The following is a 24,008-nucleotide window of genomic DNA, read 5'->3' as shown; positions in this document are numbered from 1 at the left end:
ATCAGTGTTTCAATGTTAATCTTTTCATTGCCAGTCATTGCAATACCAACAGTATACTTTTGCATCTAGGGAACATACATTGGTTGACTGGCTGTCCATGTTTTCAGGGGCTGGTAATGACAGAGGCAAGACTACGGAATTGAGGAGTTTGTGTGACTTGTTATGTGCTGGGAAATGATCACTAAGCAGGGCTAGAAGCTCTGCTTGCTTGCTTTTGCTACATAGTCTGAAAATTTGCAAACATGTTTTTCAGAAATTATGTGTGCTTTTTAAGGTTCAACTGGTCTATTATTTTTATTTTTAAATAGGAACTTCTAATATTTGTAAGGAATACTCTAATACTTTATTTCCTTCTTTACCAAGTGCAATAACTTCCTAGCTTATCCTGTAACTTGTTTTGCATCTGCTAAAGTGATCTAGACCTCTTCCTTCAAATTAGTAAAATTTAGAAAGATAGAAAAATTCTAAATTACAGTTTCTTTCATCATTATCAGTGTTTATGTGCATGGCTGCATATTGCTGCCCATTAATTCCCTGGTGTTTTTCACGTGGCTGGTTTTTCACACTGAAGTTGTCTTGTAGTTTACAGAACAAACTGTTTTGCTCGGGAAAACAAAGATTTAAATATCCCGTGCAGTATACACACTCTGGATATTTACTTAAAAATAACATGTGTGTGGTTTTCCCTTGATTTTTTAAAAAATTTATTTGTTAATTCCAGTTTGTGACAATAGCCTGTTTCAGTGGATGTTTTGTTAGACATACACTTCCGTGCTGCATGTGGAAAGAGGGACACTTAGGTCTAGCAGAGGCAGTACTCTGCGAGACTTACTGGCCTGGACCAGTGCTTTGGGTGAGAATGGGTATCTTCTCCCTGTTCCTGCTCCCCAAAAGGCTCTGAGCTTGCAGATTATAAAGATCTTTACCTTGCTAGATAGGACCTCTCTTTAGTTATGTAAACCACATGGTATAGTATATATTTTAAAATCTAAATTGTTGGTCTGGGCAGTGAGGAGGTTGAGATTTCTCGTGTCCTGTCCCTTTGCTTCCCCCTTCCCACGCAGGATTTGTTGTCACACTTGATCGAGTAGTTTTGTTTATTTTGTTAATTGCTTCTTTTCTCACTCAGCCTCCTGTATGGGTAAATTGCAGCCTCACAGTCCATCCCTGCTAATACCCACCTGCTCAGGGCTGACAAAACTGGGCATGAGTGATACCGCTGTCTGAGAGTTATTTAATTTGTTGGTTTTCATCTGTGTGTTAGTTTAAATGACAGCACTTTAGGTGCTCTATTAAGTTAACAGCAACAATCTAAAGTTCTATAAATCTGTTAAAGAAATCCCCTAATTTAAAAAGTACCACAGACATTTTTTAATTTTTTTTTTTTTTTTTTTGCAAAGCCTTAGTAGAAAAATAATACTGTTACTAATACTTTCTTATGAATATTGCTGTGAAAGTTTAAATCATTTTGCCATATGCTGTGCAGATTGAGGAGTATAGTGCTATGATTTTGATATTCTTTCCTTCATCTTCCAGCTCCACAGAGGGCTTCTTGTTCCTCCTTCAAACATTTGTGCCTCCCTCAGGGACCTTCAGAGCTGGGCTTGCTGCGTGTAGGTTAACAACAGATCTGCCTGACAGGTCTTTTTCTCTGTGCTGCTGATGTGACACAGCAGTTCTTTTAATCTGATAAAGTAGGAAGAAATTCCGAGACATGCAGGGGAAGGGACCTGGACAGCTCATTTGTTTTTCTCCCCAAAATAGTGAGATCTAGGTTTTGAGTCTCTCTGATTTCCTAGGCACAGACTGTGTTGCAGGTACACACTGGCACCAAATAATAAGAAGCTACCCTAGACTGGGCTATGGAACCCCCGTAGTACAAAGTACAAGTACACGTGTCAGCGGTGTAGAGTATAAGTGAAGTCCTGTGATGCAGAAGACAGGCCACTGTGCCAAAAATGAACTGGCTTAAGCAGAGCTGCAGACTTGGAGGGGCCTGCTCCTTCCTTTGCTAAACTTGGTGCCCTTTTTCCGCCAGATGCAACACATTTGCGATGTGAATTGAAGATGTTAACAGTTAATCCTGTTCCACGAAGTTCAGCTTCACCTTGAAGGCCCATAGCAGGTTGGAGGCTACTGCCACATCCCACCTCTGCTTTCATCTGCTTTTCTACTTCGGTCATTGAATGGGATCTCTTACACAAACCCATAATTCAAACTGTGTTTTGTGAGGAAGGAAAACTGGTATTGATCTTCTTTAAATTTAAATTGACCTGTAAGCAGAAGAAGATATATTCCAGTAGTTATTTTTAAGTCTAATTTGTTAACTAACTTTTAAAAGAGATTCAGTAGGGAAAAGCTCTATGTCAGGAGAACTGCTTAAAAAAGCTTGTGTTCTAAAAAAGAAAATTAAATAATTTCTGCCAGTTTTATGAACCGTAACGAATGCTGTAGTTGCAGCTGATGCCAACCCTTATCCTCCACAAAGCGGGCTTCTATTTTTGGCACTTTAAAATATTCGGTACAACTGACTGCATTTTACACTGGAGAAAGTCTGGCACTGTCATCTGTTTCGTTCAGGGAGCTGCAAGTGCAAGCATCGGTCTGAGAGCTGTTCAAACTCGTTACTTCATCCTTTCTCCTGAAATAATTTGCTTTGAGGAGCTGTATAGTACAGAATATTGCAAAAAATTAGGAGTCATTTGTTTTATTAAATAAAGGACTACTGTTACTTAGTGATAGACTTACCTCTGAAGACCAAAGTGTATGGTTTTTGTTTTGTTTCTCAGCCACAGAGCAGGTATAGCCAAGTAGCAACTACTGCAGGGTGAATTTCCAGTGCTGCAAGGGGCCCCTCTGGGCCTGAGAAAAGTAAAGAGTATGTTCCTCCCTCAGCCTCGAGTGAAACTTCTGCCTGGGCAGCAAATGCAGTGTCGATCATTTTGTGCAGATATTGGCCCCTAATGATAAAAACATCTTTTGGAGTGTCATAACCTTGATACTACCAATCTGGACATCAGGCTTATGCTGGAATTGTTAATGCCATTCAGCTGGGAGTTTGTTGTGCGTGGGTTTTTTTCGGGTTTTTTTGGGTGGGGAGGTGGTGGTGGTGGTTTTTGGTTTGGTTGGTTTGTTTAATTTAGCACTGTGGTTTGAGGTACCTCTTCCAGTTCCCTGTTGTGGGATAACAACCAGCAAAATAGAGCATAACCTGAATTATTCCAGTAGCTTTTAGGAAATCCTGTGTCTCCAATTTGTTCCTCTGCTGTTTCAGACAGATGAGAGCAGTTGATAACCAACCAGCCTGATTAATTTGCCTTCATTTTAGAGAGTAAGCAGTTTTCTCTTGCTTCTGCAGCTGCTCCCAGCAACAGCCAACTGACGCTTTTTCCTCATTAAATGAGATGTCAGATCTCTTGCTGAACAAAATGCCGATCAAGACCCTGTAGGGTTTGGATCAAGAGTGAATGGATCCAAAATGAGTTGCAACAGCTGTGTGTTGAAAAATGTGTGAGTTTGGGGGTTCAGATGGCAAAGGTTGGACTCTTTTTGAGAGATACATGTGGAAGGGGACCAAATGCTGTTACTGCACTGTTGTACCATGCATATATCCAGCAGATCCCCAAAATGTTAATTCTTTGAGCTATTCCTTGTCTTTCCTTGGGCAACTTAGTTAATTGAATAGTCTTGTGCTTTTAAAAGGATTAATTTCTAATCCAACTAAAGCTACGTTTACATAAAGTTTGCAGTTGAAGTGTGAGGTTCCCAGGGCAGAAATGTGGGTAAGAGACTTGCCTTCAGCTGAGACTTGGCAGGACATTGGGCCTGCTTGATGGGAAGAAGTGCTCTCACTTGCTTTTCTTCCTGCTTTCACACTTTTTAATGGTGGAGGCACTTTCTTGGCCACTTCACTGACCTGAAGAACAGTGAGAAACGTGGTTCTCCTGCAGAAACATGGGGGACACCTGGTGCCTGACTGCAGGAGTGGCCCAGACAAAATTTGAGTTGGAATGCAGGCCAGAATATACTCTGTATTTTAAAGTTTTACCAAAACTATTTGACACCATATCTATTCCAGATGGGTGCAAGTGGCTGAGTAATTTATCAGCTGCTTCCTTCTGTTCACCTCTGCAAGCAGACCACTCTTATCAACCTTCAGTTGTTCAAGCTTAACCAGAGTCTCTGAGAACTTGATCCAAAGTTCTTCGCTAGGTGTAACACTGGAATATTGAAAAGTATCTGCTGTTCACTAGTCTTAACTGCTGTCGGGTTAATTCTCAGTGGAAAAATTATGTGTTTGGGTACTGTAGTTTAATGTATTTCAGCTGAGGCAATTACTGAAGCTTGCTCAGTAATCAGGCAAAACAGCTTTTAAGCTCTTCTGGCTGATTTAAAGAAGAAAGAAACAAAAACATAAACACAGCATTTTTCTCAATCTTGCAGTTTGTCCTGGTAGTCCTTAATTAGAATTATCTTTCACTACTTCCATCAGGTTTCTCACTTTGTGAACCATTTACCTTTTTCCAAGTCTCCAATTTGAAACTAGCTAATGTCAAGATTAATTTTTATATTGGCTCATTTAGTAGGTAATATTTTCTGAGGAAATGAGATTTCATCCACATGTGGATGTTTAAGCAGCAGTAAGTTCAGCTCGTACAAGTAAATTGTAGCATTATACTATATTTAATGATCTTTAAAGAGGCTGCTCTCTGTCATCATAACAGTCCCAATCCTTGTTATCATATAAGGCTTCATCAGTAATCTTTAACAGGAAAAAGAAATCCAAGCCCACTACGGAAAGCACTTAGTGTCACAAAACTTACATTTATGGCACAAGAGGTTGTGGAACATCATTTTTCTTTGGCTTTCAAGGTTTTGGACTGGAATGTTCAGTCAAAAAAAAAAAGAAAAAGAGAGGGGAAAAGTCCTTAATATTGGAGGCTTAGAGCTGCCTTTGTACTTGAGTGTCTGTCAAACTGCAGCTGGCGGGCTCTACCTGCTGTGCCTGGTGTTAGGCTGATGTACTGGACACAGCCCAGGAGGCTTTCTCCTCTTCCTTCAGCCCAATAAAATAGTGATATCCATGAGTAGCTTCTCTGTTCCCTCATCTCATATTATAGTAATTTACCCCAAAGCAGGACAGGATTCATGATTATTGAGAATTTTAAGTAACTCCCAAAGTAGTAAAAATACAAAGAATATGGAGTGTAACTTATGGTTTTCAACAGGAAAAACTTGATTTCCTGATTATTGTTTCAAAATAATGGTATCTAATGCACTGTCAACACACCTTCAAAACTGGAGGGAATAAAGAAGCTATTTGTTACGAAACTGACAAGGATAAAATCCGAACCTGTAGGGATTAAAAAAAAAAAAAAAAAAGAGTGCCATGATAACAATTTCAGTTGGAATAACTGCAGGTTTAACTTACCTTCAGGTAGTAGAACATCATTGAGTGGCCTGTAGGGTGTTGAATGACAGGAGCTGCTCAGCGCCACATTTCTGCTGCTTGCAGCCTGTTGTGTAGTGCTGGCAGGGAAGCAGAGCAGCTTTCCAGTTTGTTCCATGAAGTGCAATGCAAGGAGAATAATAACAAAACAGTAGAGTGCTGCCAGGAATGTGGTAGAAAGGAGATCAGATTCCTTAGGCTGTTTAGTGAATGTCTTTTCAAAGATGGTTTACTGTTAGGCCTTGTTACTCAAGTAATCAGCGTATTACCTACTGTAGTTTGTTGGGGTTTTTTTGTTTTGTTTTGTTTTTTCCCTAGGTTTCTAGGGGTGAATTTTAAGGATTCTGGAGATAGATAAATGTGGTGGGTTGAGCCTGGCTGGACACCAGGTGCCCACCAAAGCTCCTCTATCATTCCCTTTCATCAGCTGGACAGGGAAGAGAAAATAAAATCAAATGCTTGGGGTTGAGATAAGGACAGGGAGAGATCACTCCTACTCAGAGTAAGATAATGAGAAATAAAACCAAATCTTAAAACACCTTTCACCCACACCTCCCTTCTTTCCAGGCTTAACTTTATTCCTGAATTCTCTACCTACTCCCACCCCCACAGTGGTGCAGGGGGACAGGGAATGGGGGTTGTGGTCAGTTCATCCCACGTTTTCTCTGCCACTCCTTCCTCCTCACACTCCTCCCGTGCTCCAGCGTGGAGTTCCTTCGATGGAAGACAGTCCTCCATGAACTCCAACATGAGTCCTTCCCACAGGCTGCAGTTCTTCATGAACCGCTGCAGTCCGGGTCTCCCATAGAGTCACAAGTCCCGCCAGCAAACCTGCTCCAGCCTGGACTCCTCTCTCCATGTGTCCGCACATCCTGCCAGGAACCTGCTCCAGCTTGGGTTTCACATGGGGTCACAGCCTCCTTCGGGCATCACCTGCTCCAGTGTGGGCTCCTCCATTACAGGTGGATTTCTGCTCCACCGTGGACATCCATGGGCTGCAGAGGACAGCTCAGCCAGCCTCACCATGGGCTGCAGGGGAACCTCTGCTTCAGCACCCGAAGCACCTCCTGCCCTCCTCCTTCCCTGATCTGGGTGTCTGCAGAGCTGTTTCTCTCACCTATTCCCACTTGTGTCTCTGTCTACAGTTGCTGTGCATGTAGTACATGCCCCCTCCTTATCTGTGTTATCCCAGAGCTGCTACCACCATCGCTGATGGGCTCAGCCTTGGCCAGCGGTGGGTCCATCTTGGAGCTGGCTGGCACTGGGTTTGTCAGACACACAGAAGCTTCCACACGTGTAGCCTCCCAGCTACCATAACCTTGCCACACAAACCCAATACAGCCAACTAGCACTCTTGCTGACTTTTCTTTCATTTTTGTTTTAAAATTTTTTTGAGTCAGTCAACTTTTTGGAGGGTAATGCTTCCCTATGTATCTTACAGAGAGGACCACAGATACTCACCTACCTGGGATAGTTCTGTTTTCCCCAAAGTGTTTCGTGCAAGTCCTTTTTCGTCATTAAATTCTATACGTTAAAGTATTCTTTGTCTTTTTCAAATAGATGGGGATGATACTAGCACATGCCATTTCCTGTCAGTTGTTTGTAATTCTGGATCTGTCAAATCCTGTGGTTGCTGGCAATAAATAATTTGTGAGATCTTTGATCAGAAACCTTGAAACTCGTGTTATATTTTCATTAGAGTCAATCCATAAATAAGAACTATAAAAATGTTATGAGATATATTCTCTGTTACATTGCTGCAGGGCCTTTCTTTTAAGAGTTCCTGATGGCAGAAAAGAGACATTCTCTCTTAATTAGAGTTGTATCTGATGAAGGGTTTTTAAAATTTTTCTTGTACACTCCCTTTATGTTTGGTTCCTCATAGTACTCCCTGGGATTTTCATTATTTCCCTGGGATTTTCATTATTTCTACTGCAAGTCACACCAAGCACAAAACCTTGAGTTACTGAATGTGAGCAGAAGAGTTTTATATAAAAGGTGTCTTTTATTTCTGCTTCATAGCGTACAAAGCATGTCCTTTTAGCATAGGCTTTTTGTGCCTGTGATGGCAGAATGTTTTGTATGCTAAATTGTGACTAGGCTGTGGCTGTACACTGTGTATACACGTATGTATGTACGTACAGAAAAATATACATATAAAATTCTGGTAAGCATATATATTCAACGAAGCGTGTTGTTGTGAAAGTAGTGTTTTATTTAGTTTGTATTATTTTTATCAAAATTTTTAAAAAGACTCTTGTCTCTTGGAAGATACGTAACAAAGTATAAAGACAGATCTAAGCTTAGATTTCAACGTTATTTGGGTTTTTTGCATTTATAGCCTTCATCCTTCTGAATCTCTCTTAACAATTGTGTTGTTTTGAAGAAACAAGATCTAGATTTGGCTTTTCTTTTTTAAGCAGGACAGCTGGGAAATTGTAGAAGGACTCCGGGGAGCAATGAATTGTACCCAGGAGCCCCAGAAGCAGGAGGGCTGCTTGCTGAAAAAGAGGAAATGGCCTTTGAAGGGCTGGCACAAGGTAGGAAAGGAATGTTTGTCTGAAAGCTCCATGGCATGTGAGTGGGACTTGCTTGGTGTGGTTTTGTGGCAAAAAGGTTACTTAAGAACAGAGTAAGTGTTTTCCAAATAAATATGGGGGGAGATGTTGTGGTTGCTGTTTGTTTGTTGGTTGGTTTTGTTAGTTAGGTTGCTTTTTAATTCTCCACATTTCTGGTTACAGAGATACTTCTTTTTGGACAGAGGGATTTTGAAGTATTCCAAATGCCAAGGTGATGTAAGTGATCAGAAACCCTTTAAGGCCATTTTAAGGTAACAACACTGTTTTGTTCAAAATGACAATAAATCGGGATTGTTGACAGTGGGAAATAGAGTTTCAGCATTTGTAAATGGTAGGTTGAAGGAGGGGAAATGATGATTTCAGTAGGTAATATCTATCCTTTTGCTTTATTCTGGAGTGATTGTATTCTTTTTACTTTTTTCAGATAGAGAGAGGGAAGCTTCATGGCTGTATTGATGTTGGACTTTCTGTCATGTCTGTAAAGAAATCAACAAAATGTATAGATTTGGATACAGAAGAGCAGATATACCATCTGAAGGTAGGTCTTCAAGATTGTTATAACCTTGCTCCTGAAATAACAACGTTAGGTACAGTGGATATCTTCTTTTCTTTTTAATAGTAAGAGGTCTGTTAGTTACAGTAATAACTTAGTTTTTAGTCTCAGCAGACTAGTTTAGACTTTATAACTTGAGAGGCCTTAGTGTACAGTTCCAGAGTCAGTAACTCTGTTTCAAATAGAAATTTCGAAGATGCCTCACATTTAGCAGCGCTCTTTTCACTCAGCACTTTTTTTGGCAAAGGGTATGCACTTGTTGCACAAGTCCTTTTGTTTTCAGTAGTTGTATCTTGCTCTTTGTCTTACCTATAGAGGAAGTATTTTCCACAGTCAAATGTGTATATAGAAACATAGGGAGAAAAACTTTTCCAATACTTTGCCAATGAAGGTCAGACAAGCTAGCTGTCTAGTCAGCACACAATACCTTAGTTTCTTTTTTTCTGATTTTGAATGCGAATGTTAAAAACCCTGAAATTTTGTGCAGGTGAAATCTCAGGAACTGTTTGATGAATGGGTAGCGAAACTTCGTCACCACAGAATGTACCGTCAGAACGAAATCTCCATGTTTCCTCATGACGTCAATAATATTTTCTTCCCTGTGTCTACTACTGCGGACTCTTTCCCTGGTTTCTATGATTCTACTCCGGGTAGAAAGGTAATAGTTATGATTTATAAATAATCACCTTTCATCAGGGATTAAATTAGTCTGATTTGTGTTTATTAAGTAAAGACCATAATGGAAGTTTGTGGTGGGGTTTAAGTTATGATCTAAAATGTCAGGAGGGAAATTATATTATTTATTGATCTACTCCCAGCAGTTTTCTCTATGATGCTGTTAAATTTTATAATATTGTTTTAATGCAGTAAATTATATTTTGTGATGACTTTTAAAACTGGATATTGAGTTAGAATTCTCATAACATTTGAGGCATGTATCAGTATTTGTCTGATATGTGCTGCTGAATATTGGTCTGGGTCCCAGAAGAGCACTTGGCTACTTTTTTTTTCCCTTCAGCATTTTTTCATTTAGACGTTAGCTAATAAAACCTCTACCCTTTTACATTAATGAATCTGACTGTGCTTACCTGAGGACTATATAGGAATTATCTGAGAGCCACCACCTGTGGCCACTATTTTTATTTTGAACTGAGGTAGAAGAATTATTCAAACCAATCCAAGGACCATGCTGTGGGTGGGTATGGGGTCTGGATGAGCCTGGTTGGCAGTGTACATCTCTTTAGGTAAATTCTGTGACTTAGTTTCACAAATGACCTGACAAATGCTCAGTCCATCACTATGACTTAATCTCTTTGATGCAGTCTCAAGAAAGAGTGATTGTGCCTGAAAACAACCTCTGTGCCTTGAGCAGTCTTGCTGATGTTCACCCAAAGAAGCTCTTCTGTTCCAATCTAGAACCAATGATCTCTTCTGAGAATAATGACTATTTTAGTAATACTGTGTTACTTAGTATAACTCAAACAGCTGTTTCTGCCAAATCCAGAAGAAGTGTCTCCTAAGCAGCAATCACCTCTTTCTCATCTTCCTACCCAAGTCTTTTTTTCCCTGGCTCTATTGCTGTAGGATCTGAGTGGGCTTGTTCCCTGATACTGGTGGTTCATCACTTTGGTAGGACTATCCTTTCACCAAACAGAAATATGAAGGGCAACAAAGTTGGTGATGGGCCTGGAGCACAAGTCTGATGAGGAGCAGCTGAGGGAACTGGGGCTGTTTAGCCTGGAAGAAAGGAGGCTGAGGAGAGACCTTATTGCTGTCTGCAGCTACCTGAAAGGAGGTCGTAACATGGAGAGTGTTGGTCTCTTCTCCTGAGTAACAAGTGACAGGACAAGAGGAAATGGTCTCAAGTTGTGCCAGGGGAGGTTTAGTTTGGATATTAGGAAACGTTTCTTCACAGAAAGGGTTGTCAGGCATTGGAACACGCAGTCCAGGGAAGTGGTGGAGTCATCATCCCTGGAGATATTTGAAAGACATGTAGGCATAGCACTTAGGGACATGGCTTAGAGGTGGACTTGACAATGTTAGGTTAACAGTTGGACTCGATCTTAAAGGTCTTTTCCAGCCAAAGTGTTTCCATGTGCCTGCACAGGTCTTTGCTGGTGGCTGAGAGCAGGGGATCTGTGTGAGTGGGTGGCTGAGCAAACAGTAACTCACCGTGTGTCGGTAACAGGGCTGTTGTGCAAAGAGCTGCCGGCGAGCTCTGCTGTGCCAGCACGTCTGTGGCTCTGCCAGCCTGCACTTCCCAGGCTGTGTCTGCAAGGAAATGGCAAACATCTTGTGGCCGTTTGGTTATTTTCTCCCAAAAAACAACTGGGATACAGGAGGAGAAGAATACCAAGGGCAAAAGTGGAACATTGCAAAGGCCCTGCTATCTCTATGCCTGTGCAATCCCTCTCTCTCTCTTAAAAAAAACCCACCCAAAACCAACAACAACAAAACAAAAACACAAGAAAAAAAAATCCATGTGGCCAGCATATCTAAAATCTATGTTCCTTGTCAAGAAACTAACCATTTCTTCTTTGGCATGAAATACTTTAATTCACTTATAATTTATTAATCCAGATTTGCACTGCAAAGAAGCCCTACTTATTTTCATGTGAAAAATAGAACGGGCTAGTTCTTAAGCTGCAGTTAATCACCTTAGCTCAGCTGAAGCTAAATGGAAGTTTGCCAATTTACACTAGCCCTAGCTTGATGTTAGTTGATATGAATCCAGCAGTTAGGTTATTTTGAGAAAAATATATCAAGTGAACTTTGCATTACATTTTATTTGCCTTTAGAAACACATGATCAGTTTTCATTTTTTATTTAATTTTGTTTTTTTTTTTTCAGTTGTTGTTGAGAGGTAGGTTTATCTACCTACATACATTTATGTGGAATGCTTGGATTCTAAAGCTTAGCCATGCTGATCAAAACCGAAACTATGCTAACTGGAGCTACACAAACTCTGTTTTGCCTGTTTCTTGGTAATGCCTGCTTCCTTCTACCCTCCTGCTTGTGTGCCCTTCATCTATATGAATTCTGGAAAAGCTGATTATATGAGCTAGATTTCTGAAGAGATAAATGTGGGATTTGTTCACAAAGTGCCACTACAATTGCTCATCTTTAAATTCAGTTTACTTATGCTGTTAAAGGTGCTGAGGTTATTACATGAGTATACATATATAGATAACTAGAGCTCATACAACTTTATGTATGAATAAAACAGCTAAGCTACCTAGATTAATTTAAAAAGTGTGCTTATTGCATACTGACTATATGAATTAACACCATACTGAATGACATCACGTGGATAGGGCATTTTATTTTATTCTGCAACTCGAGTTGGAGCTTATACTTTAAATTTTAAAAGACCAACTAAGAAAATGGCAACTGACTGAGATGTAGATGATGTTTCCTACGAACAGATTTAAAACCAGTACTACCTAAGCTACCTGAGTTTTGATATAAGGTGAACAAGGGGTAACAAAGTTTGTGTTTGCTTTAGGAAATAGCCAATCACTTTAGTCAGCTTTTCTCATAACCAGTAAAACAGTCATGTAATAGTAGTTTAGATGAAACATTGTAAAACTGATTTTAAACAAGATGTTGACAAAGCATGTCATTTGTGCAACTTCTGGACACAGACGTTATTAAAGATGAAAGGTTTAGTAAGGTCTAAAATTAATTAGGCATTTGAATCACTATTATTTGTAGTTACATTAGAGAAGAAGACAGCATTATAGGCCATAACAAAGTGACAGTAGTATTGAGTAGAAATTTCTTCCCACTGGAAACTTAATTGCACTGCTTAATGAGGTCTTACACAGAATTTCCAGCATCTCCTGAAGCACCTGGCAGGGGCACTGCTAAAAATGAGATAAGTTTGAAAATGGTCACTGAGACATTGTAAAAGGGTGGTATTTACCCAGATGAGGTGCATAGTCACACATGGATTAAGACCTGTCAAGCCAAATCACATACTACAGTCATAAACCTTTTTATATATACAGTCATATAAAATTTTTAAATAACATCTAGTAGGTCTTGCTATCTTCACTGGAAAACAGCATGAACAAATACATGCCTGTTGCATTTAAGCTACTTTGAAGGCTTCTTTGGGGAGCATGGAGAGGAACAGAATGTCCAGCTTTGGTCCTGTTCAGATATGGTTCTTTAATTGTATAAAGTTTACTTAATTGATGCAGAATTTTGCCCTTCCTCAAAATTCAGTTTTCAGCATTTTTTTTGGTTCCTTTAGTATTTCCACTGTTCACGGACAGCAGTTATGTTAGATATCCTGACGCTATGCTCAATGACTGTACACCTAGTCTTGTTCATACACTCTTTTTCTTCCATGTTATTGATGCCTTCAGTCCTTGTGCCTGACTGTGGACCTCAACAGTTGCTTGTCAAAATTTGTGCATACAACACTAAAATATAATTTGTTACTTATTCACTTGTTCTTATTTGGAACAGGCAGGCGGCTTGACCAAACAGAATTCGTTGTCAGCTGGAGGTAACTTGTCATTTTCCTTTTCGAGTAATGAGTCCAGGATTTCATCTTGGCTACAGTCTTCTGAAGACATGGAAAAATGTTCAAGAGGTAATGATATTTGAAGGAAATTGAAAATAGGCTAATATTTCCCCTAGTTTTTATTGACAATGATAGTACTACACTGTAAGAAGTCATTATAGTTATGAGTTTTGTCTGAAACTGGAGGGAGCAAAGGGGTGGTTGTTGATTAATTGGCAAATCACTTGATTTCAGAAGGACTAGTGATTTTGGATGTTGGGTATCAATTGTGGGCACCTCTTCAAGGAAGCAATATATTTCAGTACATTTTCTTTTATATACAAACATCACCTTCGGTAGTAAGTTTTGAACTTTCTTAAGCCAAGCATTCAAAAAAGGGAAGCACCCAAAATCTAGTCATTTAAAAATCACTAACTGTAATTCAAAGTCATCTTCTGCTTTCATGCTTTCCTAAGAGCATGAAGATCTTTCTCTTGTTGGTAGTGTCTGTGTGATACTTATTTGGGAAAGTTCTAACCACCAGTGAGTTTCAGCTCTAATACAGAGGAGCCTCATCTTTAGCTCAAACTGTACAATTCAGTCTTGATGCCTATGGAATTGTTACCCTCACCACGAGGAGCTCTAACTAGTCCCAAACTGCAGTAATGATCACATTATTCTTACTTTTCTGCAACCAACTAGGATAAAATATAGTGATCATTATACACACCATGTAGATACATTTCATATTTTGAATTTGAACTTGAAGATAGAAGGATACAAGCTTTTCATCCTGTCATCTAATGAATAGCTTATATTAGCTATACTCAAAATAAAGCTAACCTACAGAGAAAAAACTTCCAGTGTGTCTGTTACTTTAGGGCAACTGAAAATATTCTCTTGTTCAAAACAGACCTCTCGAACTGTCACACATATTTACTGGAAATGAACCAGCTGTTACAGAGCATGGATGTTCTTCACAGGACGTATTCAGCGCCTGCTATAAATGCTATGCAGGTTTGTTGTTCAAAAAACAAAACCAAAAAAGGCTTTGCCTTGCCATTCCAAAAAACAGCCCCAAATCCTAAAGTGTCAATATATTTCTTCTTAGCTCTGCTAGTTTTGTGGCAATCTGTAAAATTTTTGTCCTGCATGTTCTTAAAAGGTTGGACCTTTTGAAAGCCCAAAGAAGGAAAAGAGAACACACAGGAGGTGGCGGTCCAGGGTTGTTGGGAAAGAGGCTAAAGGAATGCTACAGGTAATTTAAGTCCTTTCAGTTCCCATCTTTCTCTAAATCTTCGTTACTGATCGCTTCTTGGTGTAACCAGTTTAGGAAATATGAATCTTTCCAAGTAGTGTCCTGTGCTACCTCATTCTAAGTGATCAGACAAAACACAGAAATGTTGTCATTGATATCTGCAATAGGATCTGCCCTGCTGCCTTCAGGAAACTGGCCACGTTTTTCACCCATTTTTTCAGTCTGTCTCCACTTTGGGGTGTTGTGGTGTTGGTTTTTCTCATCAATATAGATTTTTGCAAATTCTCCAGATAGTTTTGTACACATTTGCATCCAGAGACCATGTGATAAGTTACTTATAAGTAGAGCAAAATAGTATAGTTATATGCTACAGCTCTCAATGACTTATTTCTTGGAGTTTTGCCAAATCTTCAATTGTGACATCTTGGGCAAAGTTGTATCTATGGTTTCCTTTGACAGGTGTCATCCATTTCAAGCCTTTTGGTAACTGTCAGTAATTTTTCCATTTTTGGTGTCTCCAACATGTAACCCAGGTGGATACAATAAAACAAAATTGTCTTTACAGTTTATAAAAACGTCACAAATGGCCATCCTCCTTACAGGTGCCTTCAGTATTTTCTGCCCCTATGAGACTGCATGCTTCCAATCCTAACTTATCAACAATAGATTTTGTAGAGGAGAAAAATTACTCCGATGGCTCTGAAACATCATCAGAATTTACTAAAATGCAAGAGGACTTATTTCACATTGCACATAAAGGTAAATGAAATCGTCTTTTGTGGGTGGTTTTATATCATCACAATTTAAATTATGATGTGAAGTCTGAGAATGCTTCCTGTTTGATGTTTAGGAAAAGCAGAAAATGCCCTCCCTTCCTGTCATTCCCTTGAGGAATTGCAAATGTTGAGATCTTGACTAATTTGAAAAAAGTGACTTAAAGGTGTTGGTTTTTTGTGTTTTGTTTGTTTGTTTGTTGGTTTGTTTTGGGTTTTTTTTTTGTTTTTTAATTTTTTGTCTAGTGAAGGACAGCCCTTTGTTTTATGTGCTAAACTTACGTTGGATTTTTTTGCCAAAAGATAACAATCCGAAAATCAGTTGCTATAAATACAACAGCAGATTTATACTCTTTTGTCTTTGCATGCATGCGTGTATGTGAGCACATGTATGTTTGTGTATTTGGCGTGCTTCACTGTGTTTCAGAGTCAACATTTGTTGGTGATGCAAGGGTTGCTATGGTAGTAACCTATTTTTAGTGAATACAGAAGAGTAAAATCATGTAAAGCAGCCAGAGGGGCAGCTTGACTAGAAATGGTTTCTTCTCAGAATCATTTTTCATTAGCAGCCCTTTGCTCCATCATCCTCGCACCAGAAACACTTTTTTTTTTTGTTGAAGTGATCTCTGTGAAGAAGGCACTTAAGCATTTATAGACTTTTGGGAGTATTGGCTTTGTCCTCTTTTGCAGAAGAAAATGATTGATGCTATCAATAAGCATTCTTTGCTTGTTTTTCCCTTCTAGTGCTGATGTGTCTTGATTCTTTTATGTAAGAAAAGTATCTAAGTAGTAAACTTTATTAAGTCAATTATAGTCAAAACTGATGTATGTTTTCCAAAACAAGAAAACAAGTGGGGCTGGGGTGCAGTCAGGAAACTTGCTATTAAGCAGAGCAAAGAAATTGCCTAGTCAAGGTCATCTTACCTAAAATGTCTGTGTTGGAAATTTTGGTTAGACTGACCCATGCATCGAAGGGACAATTGACTTGGTGCTATTTAATACAGTATCGCTTTATTAAGAGTACAAAGATTTTTTTTTTTTCCCAAAAAGTTGCTTTATACCCTACCCCTTCCAAAAAAGAGTAGCGAAGACAACTTTTGCTTTAGCTTTTGATACAAGTTAAATAAAATGTAACATTAGTAATTTAGTCTGTAATAATTATTGAAAATTTAACTATTATACAACTTATTAAATTACATTGAAGGTCACTGAAGATTTTGACATGAAAGGCTAAGATAATAAAATAGATCAGGGTGGATGCATCTTCCTCTCCACTCCCTGCAATACTGTTAAAGATTTCTTCAAATAGGTTAAAGCATGAGAATTAGCTTGGGTAATGGTTTGCAGTGTTGAAATACACCTAAGATGATTTTCTTATAAGAGTAAATTAGGTTACATTATTTAATGAAGTGGTGATGATTCAGGTCAGCCCTGAGTGGATGATGAGGAGAGGTATCAGACATTCCTTGCTCTTTGCCCTTTCCATGTATCCATGCTCAGATTTCATGTTGTTTCCCTGTAGGTGGATAGATTTTTACATTGCCCATTCTCATGACTGTATTACAAGGCTTAATTAGGCCTCCAGAAATCCTCTAATTCTCCAATTGAATATGAATGTTGAAATCCTGCATAAACAAATATTACTCGAATACATTTTTGTTCCTTGTGGTTAAAGAAAAGATTAAATGCCTTAGAAGTAAAAAAAACGAGGAAAGTGCATTTCCCCTTTAAAAATCTAGTAATTTTAAAATTGCATGATCTGTTGTCTGATTTGAATGTTTCAGGCTGGTGATACTGACTCAGGAAGGAGTAGAAGTAGCAGCGTAATGTGCACAACGTTCAGGATCTGACCCTTTGAGTCACTAAATCATCTAACAAGCTGAAATTTCTTTATCCCAAAGAGATAACAAAACTCAACACCACAGTTGGCTTGCTTATGGGGAAACTACTAACCCTATAGCTGTGGCACAGTATGTGTTATAGCTGCTTTTTGATTTTTTTTTTTTCCTATTTCACTTTTTTTCTTCCCTCTCTTCTTCTCCACCACTGGAATTATTAAAGGAATGTGGAATAGAGTCATGACCATCTGAAGATTCAAGCTAATTGGGGAACAAAAGAAAGTGAAGAGCAGATGTGGTTAGTTAGCTTTGTTGCCATCTGTCACAAATAATCGGAGTAATTTTGACTGTGGCTAATATAGTCAACATGGTAGCGTTCACCATAAACATTTCTTCTACTAAAAAATCTACCCTATAACCTTGATTAATATGACTTGTTTTTAGTAACCCACTCTGGATCTCTCAAACTAAATTCTTGTTTCTGTCATCATGTTTTGTTGAAGTTTTACATAGTTGGTTGGATACCATTTGTAGCTGTTTTTAACTGTCACTTTTTACGAAATGGTTCTAGTTTACTTCACCTTGAGGTCAGCATTCAGCACCATATCTACAGAGAGAGAAAAGCTGAAGCAGATGCTGGAGCACGATGCATCTTCCTCTCCATCTGCACAAATAGTTGGCTTGAAGAATGCCTTAACATCTGTAAGTGACATGCCAAAGTTTGGCAGGCTTCATTGTCATCAGATACTACTTCTATATTTCATAGTAGTTAATTTCTGTTTCTTTAGTGACTATTCTGTGCTAGTACTTGCAGTATTGAAGCATACTAAGTTATTATAGATGGCGTTTTTCAAAGACTCTTTCCTAAGTGTTAAAGGTATTGTGAAATCACTGAAGTAGATAAGATTGATTTAGGTATATAATACAATCTGTATCATTTAACGTTAAGAATCAAAAGGCTGCTCTGTGACAATGAGTCTACTTTCTCTCAAAACATAAAATGTTCAGTCGCTCAGTTCTGGTAGATTGCGGGTTTCCCTTTCCTGTTCCTAAACAGCACTCAAGAATTCACACTGTGACTTGGCATAAAATAAAGATGATAGTGGCTGAAAGCACTCAGCTGCCCCTTGTAATGCCCTAGAGCTTCATCACACTGCACCAAGACACCACAAAGCAAATTCAAGTACAACTTGTTTATATAGACTTCCAACCTTAATTATCTTCAGTCACCTAAAAGCAGCAATGGAGCTGTTAGGGCAGAGTTCTGTTATAAATTACAGAAGATTGTGTTCTTTAAAAAGGCAGGGGTTTTGTTTGGTGTGCTTTTTGTAATTGATTGAGACCAGAACTTTCAGCTTGGTCATGTTAAAACATCTCAACCAAACAGTGATCTGATTTCAGAGCAACAAGGGCCATCTTTACCATGGTCTTAAAATTTCAGTGTTTGTTGCAAATTCCTAGTCAGAGGCAAGGGAGACTCCTTGGTATTGATAAATGTGATATAGGTCATCTTAGAATCATTTCAGTATGCAAACTTCCTTTTCCTTTAAAAAAGCTATATATGGTTATAGCTTTTTAGGCATACACTATGCCTCTTTGCCTAAACCCTTAGAGGCCATGATGTCTACAGAGTATTTAGAGAAAGCTGAAACCTGTTGCATGGCAATGATACTCACTCACTTGCACTTCTTTGTTTTTGGCTTTCAGATGTTCTACTCATGATAGTTGAATAGGTGACTTTTGTTTTTCTAGTCTTATTTGTCTACCATTTTATGTCCAAGATTCTGGTTTAAGATTTCTGAACTCCACGAACACTCAGCATGAATTTTTTTTCCTGAGCAATGAAGTTCTGTTGACCATCTTCAACCTCTAAATGTTGTTTTGAAAGTCATGCTTTTAGGTCTTATCTGATACTTAATAAGCCTTTTGTAGCCAATCCAGAAGTCACCTGTGAACCCTGGCAGTTTCAGCAGAGGTTAACACCTGTGAAAGCTCTTTGTAGCCTATAGATCTGTAAAGCCATGATGCCAACAGAAAGTTTCTCACCTTGTACAGCAAAGCATCCTGAAGGAGAAAGGAATAAGCTTCTCTGAAGATGTATGGAAGCACAGATCTGATAAACCTGACATATTTCTAGGACTTCCTTGCAAGAGTCCTGTGTTGATGACTTTGACTTAGTGTTTGTTGTTGTTCATTTCACTTTGTTTTCTGTACATGAAGAACAAAAAAATCAAACATAACTCTGTTTTGCTTTCGTTAGCCTGGCAGGGGAAGAAAAGTGAACAGATTTAAAGTGGATAAAACACCACAAACGTGGCATCCCTGCCTCTGCTTCTCCTTCATTTAGACAGGATTCTTAACCTATACACAGTCTAAGCAAAGCAAAGACAGAATGAGAAAAAGTACCATATTTTTATTTCTCGGGGGGGAAGAAGACAATAGAAGAAGAAAACACTATGTAGCAAACATAAAAATTGGAGAATACTATTACAGGAAAGCTGTGTTAATTCTTTTTTGCACTCATTTGTTGTGAGTGTAATGCAATGCTGTCCACTTGAATACTTTACACAGCAATGATTTTTGCCTGTATGGCGAATTCAGATCACACTCATGTAAAGCCGGAAATTATATTCTCCCTTCCATCACCACTTTGGGCTTATTGTCTTTCCTGCCCTCCAGACTATTTCCAACAAAAATTACTGTTGAAATCAGAAGCCTCTGTGGGACAAAGTGAATGTGTGAACAGCAGGGTTCCCCACATCCTGGTATTGATTCAGGTCACTAAAATGGGCAGTAAGTCTTTAGCATTGTTCCAAAGTTAGTAACTCCATCTTTTTTTTACAGATATATTTTCATTGCAGAGAGGGTTGCATTCTCTTCCTATAAATCTAATGTGACACCTGTCCATCAGATGCACCCAGCAGGACAAAATAACATGAAACAAACATGACTTTGCAGTAGAGGCTTTTTATTCTGATCACTGCTCTTATAAGCTTATAGGACACAAATTGTGCTTCTACCTGTCTGAATTTAAGTTGTGTTTTTCTGCCAGTGGAAAAAGGAACTGTCTGTAAATGAGGCTAATGGCAAAATCAAATGGTTTGGGATGTGGCAAGAGTAAGAATGTTGAGAGAGGCTAGGTTGAAGGTGGGGGTGAAGGAAGAAAGCTTGAAAAGAAAAAAAGATGCACAAAATTCATTTATGACTTATTAAATCCGCTTGAAAAATCTGGTAACTTGAAATATCCCTGCCATCTTTGGCTTTTTTCCTCCATTTATGTGTCTTTTCTCTCACACCGAACAAAAATAGTTTTGAGAGCTAAGGAACAAGGTTTGAAGCATTTATAATAAATGATTTGCTGAGCTAGTAAAAAAATCATGTGGTGGTGTTTTATGCTGCACTTTAAATACTCTTCACCCCTTTTAACGCAATAAAGCCACATTCAAGTTAGTTGAGAGAACTTTATATCCCCAATATTTTTGTTAAATATTCCAGGCAATAGCACAAAACACAGATCTTAAAGACCGGTTACGCAGAATACATGCCGAGTCTATGATCCTTGATTCAGCATCTAATGCAAAATCAAGTCCAGATTTGGTGAAGGTGGGTATGGATTTCCTCTTTCAGTGGTGTCTGTTCCTCAAGCCCCCACATCTAGACAGTGCTGCGTTAGCTGCGTCTTGTCCTGTTCTTCGTGTCCTCCCTATGGTGTGTCGTGTTAGTAAAACGAGCCCGCTTTCGTGGTCATGAGTCGTTTCTGATGATGCATTGTGAAATATGTGATTTGAAAGACTTTCCTTGTGAGCAGTTTTCCTGAGCACATTTTCATTGCTTTGTGCTGCCGGTTCCCAGTGTTCTCCCCCACCTTCCATCTGCTTCCTATTCAGCATGAACAGACCTGCCACCTTGATGCCCTTGTGCTGCTGTTTCTCTCCCCCTTATTCCCTTGTTAACTTTCAAGTTCTGCGTTTTTTTCTGTTGCCTGTCTAAATATTGTTAGCTCGGAATGCTGGTTACCGCTGTGGCTCTTGTAAGGTTTAGAACAACTACCAGACATTTCCATGAAAGGATCAAAGAAGCAAGACATACAAAAGCCCTTTCAGCTGTTTCCCTGTTTTCACACAAAGAAAAGCAGTCTTCCACATATCCAGTTAGACATTTGGGACGTGCTGATGTTCAGACAGTTTTTTGGCTTGCTGTAGAATGCATGCGAGTCTGGTGTGTTTATATAGGAACTGGGTGTTAATGGTGCTAGTGAGGGAAGCAAGAACTGGGTTATTTCTGATGGGTTTTCCTAAATGTTAACTCATATAGAAACCTGCTGTGCTTGTAGGATAAATCTTTCATTAGAACTTGAGTGGATGTTGATACTGGGGTTTTTTTATAACTTATTCTTTCCTTTTAAAGACAGTTTAAGTGTTCTGGCTATTCGGTTCTGGTTTAGTTCTGTTTTAGTAGAGCTGTTCTTTGGTCCTATTTATATGTTTGAAATTGTTTGGTGTGGGTTTTGTTGTTGTTATTTGTTTGTTTGGATTTTTTTTAAGGTATTTAATCATTCTAATGTCTTTTGCTTTTAATCCCAGGAGAATTTGAACAGCACTTAAACTGCTATCCAGACAAGCATTAATATATTGGTTTTAATTTCAGGCATTCTTTATTTTCTTATTTAGTGGAGGTCCTTGCAATGACAATGGATTATTTCTGAAACTTGTTCTATGCACTATATATATACACGCACACAGATGAGACAAAAATAGCTTCCAAAACGTCCTTTAGAGGTTTCATTCACAAATTCTTTCTGGCGTGGTTTGGAAAGGAACTTAAGGATGAAATCGCTTATACTGCAGAAGTTTTAGATTTTTCTGAGGACTATGACAGAGTAGTGCTGCCGGGAGGAAGATGAGGCCACTGCACAAAATGCTGCTCTAAATGATACATCAGGTGCTATGATAGACCTGTGAAAATTGACACAGTATGAACTAGTACCTCAAGCCTTTGCGTAAGGTAAAAGCTTAGTTTGTCTGTTGGGCAGTTTATTTTGTAGTTAACATGTCAGGGTGGGAACATGGAAGAAGACAACCTGAAACTTTCATGTGATAAATATAAAAACCTGCTGTTCTTTTGTGAGTCTTTCCTGCTCACTTTCCTTCTCAGATTCAAAATAGTATTGGAAAGAATCCCAGTAGCAATGCTCACATGTTTAAGATTTTTTTTTTAACTTGTAAGCTCCTGTAGCTGTCTTCCCACACACAGACAATGTTGAAGTTTCCTCTTTTCTTGCTGCTATATCAGAAGTATTTTTTTTTAAAGTCTTTTGTATGATAACAGTTCGGTTTGTTACCATGTCACCAATATCAGCCCGTACTGAATAACATTCTATACTATCACAGAATCTACCAGCAGAGAAGATTTGAAAGATTTGTCAGCTTGATTATAGACTTGTCAGATTGTTCATTATGTTGTTTTCAAAGTAAAACGCTACGATTCCAGCAACATTATGATAGAGCAGTCACAGTTACAGGTTAGTAAAGCATCTGATGCAGAAAAGCTTGAGAGCAGCTAATATACTCCTTTGGCGCAGCCAGCCCTTTTCCTTAGTCTTGGTGGAGTTATCAGGGAAAACAATTGTGCACAGTGTTCTCCAACTTTTTTTACTGCATTCACAGAATGAACCAAGTCTCACTGGTCACCCCATCTTTGCTAGGCCACTTTTTGGGACTCTGCTTATGCCAAACGTCTGTAGAGCTTCTGTGGGTTGAGTTACTGAGATGTCCATGGCAGTCAAATGTGCCTGCAGCAGCAAAAGCAATGTCACTTATATGGCTTTGATAATGTGCTGGTTTTGGTTATCACAGAGCTATCTCAGGCGTGGATATGAAGGAAAACCTCCCAAAGAACAGCATAGAAAATTATCTAGTGATAAGACAGAGAGCTAGGAAAGTATTGCTATTATAAAGGAAGCAACTTTGCCCCTCCAAATTTTTTATGCCACTGCATCACAGGCTTTGCATTAAGCAAGGCTTGGGAGGAAAAGACTAATTCATTTGCTAAGATCAGAAAGGAATGTGAATCTAAGATGTAATATAAAGAGATGGGAGTTTTTGTCCTTTTGGGGGCTTTTTGATGATAGATTTGTGCATATCTGGCTGAATCCCTCAAATATCAAAGCATTTTTTCATCCTTTTTTTTTTTTTTTTTTTTTAAAAAAAAATGATTTACTGAATAAGCATTGCTCTTTTCCTTCTTTTTTGTTCTCTTTGGTCTGTTTTACTCTGGTTTTAAATCCCTCTTCGAAACACATGCTACCTTTTACTAAATAGGAGGGGAGCATGTGCAATCTTCTCCCAGTGTTTTGCAGCCCTTTAAGTTATGTGACTGTGGAACTGCATGCACGAATGCTATTTGTGGTACTTCTCTCAAAACTTGTTATTTCTTTTAAACAGGAAAATTCAAGAGAAGAAAGCAGAGGTCTGGTTCACCAGGTCTCCAATGAAAGCAGACTGTCTCTTGCTGACTCTCTCACAGAATTTTTTGATGCACAGGAAGTCCTGCTGTCTGCTAGCTCTTCAGAAAATGAGGTCTGAGCATTAAGATTGACATCATTCTGATGTAGTTTCTTATTTGCCACTTAACATGCAGTTTTTCTGAGTGCTCGCTGTGCATCAGATGACTGCTAGAAAATGAATATTTTTCAAAATATTTAGAAGTCAATATGCTGCATGTATTTATTTGTTGTCATTGTCTCTTCACAGTAAAATGTAGCAATTATTATGAAGAACACTTATATGCACATTAATGCACATGGCAATTAGGTAGCTAGTATGCAGATACTCTGTATATTGTACTGTCTGCCTTGAGTCATTATACACGTGCTTAAGAAATTGTACTATAGAAATATATCTTCATACTTGTGGTGTCTGTAGGTACCTTGGGGCTGATCTCATGCATTTTGAAACTTAATAACTCATTTTGCCACCTCTTCTTGGACTCCATAAAAACCTTGGCTTTGATATAAGCAAAGACTTCTTAGCTGTGGGGCCAAGAA

The 24,008-nt window shown here is 38.7% G+C and overlaps 1 protein-coding gene across 9 annotated transcripts in view; it reads left to right on the top strand.

The window, feature by feature from the left end:
* The window catches only part of OSBPL3 (oxysterol binding protein like 3), a 96,342-nt gene that overhangs the window by 45,205 nt on the left and 27,129 nt on the right, over positions 1 to 24,008 (top strand). For 5 of the 9 annotated variants that reach the window (XM_065051326.1, XM_065051329.1, XM_065051325.1 and 2 more), the window contains 11 exons: positions 7,870 to 7,989; positions 8,191 to 8,244; positions 8,453 to 8,566; positions 9,069 to 9,239; positions 13,058 to 13,184; positions 14,008 to 14,111; positions 14,260 to 14,352; positions 14,955 to 15,111; positions 17,535 to 17,665; positions 20,459 to 20,566; positions 23,407 to 23,541. In XM_065051326.1, coding sequence (XP_064907398.1) covers positions 7,870 to 7,989; positions 8,191 to 8,244; positions 8,453 to 8,566; positions 9,069 to 9,239; positions 13,058 to 13,184; positions 14,008 to 14,111; positions 14,260 to 14,352; positions 14,955 to 15,111; positions 17,535 to 17,665; positions 20,459 to 20,566; positions 23,407 to 23,541 — 1,314 coding nt within the window. Of the gene's footprint in view, positions 1 to 7,869; positions 7,990 to 8,190; positions 8,245 to 8,452; positions 8,567 to 9,068; positions 9,240 to 13,057; positions 13,185 to 14,007; positions 14,112 to 14,259; positions 14,353 to 14,954; positions 15,112 to 17,534; positions 17,666 to 20,458; positions 20,567 to 23,406; positions 23,542 to 24,008 lie in introns of those variants that run through there. The other 4 variants (XM_065051331.1, XM_065051334.1, XM_065051332.1 and 1 more) reach the window with 4 other exon arrangements.

Source organism: Columba livia, chromosome 2, assembly GCF_036013475.1.
Source record: "Columba livia isolate bColLiv1 breed racing homer chromosome 2, bColLiv1.pat.W.v2, whole genome shotgun sequence".
NCBI classification, from domain to species: domain Eukaryota; kingdom Metazoa; phylum Chordata; class Aves; order Columbiformes; family Columbidae; genus Columba; species Columba livia.
The sequence above is the reverse complement of the archived record's forward strand: the minus strand, read 5'-3'. Positions and strand labels throughout refer to the sequence as shown.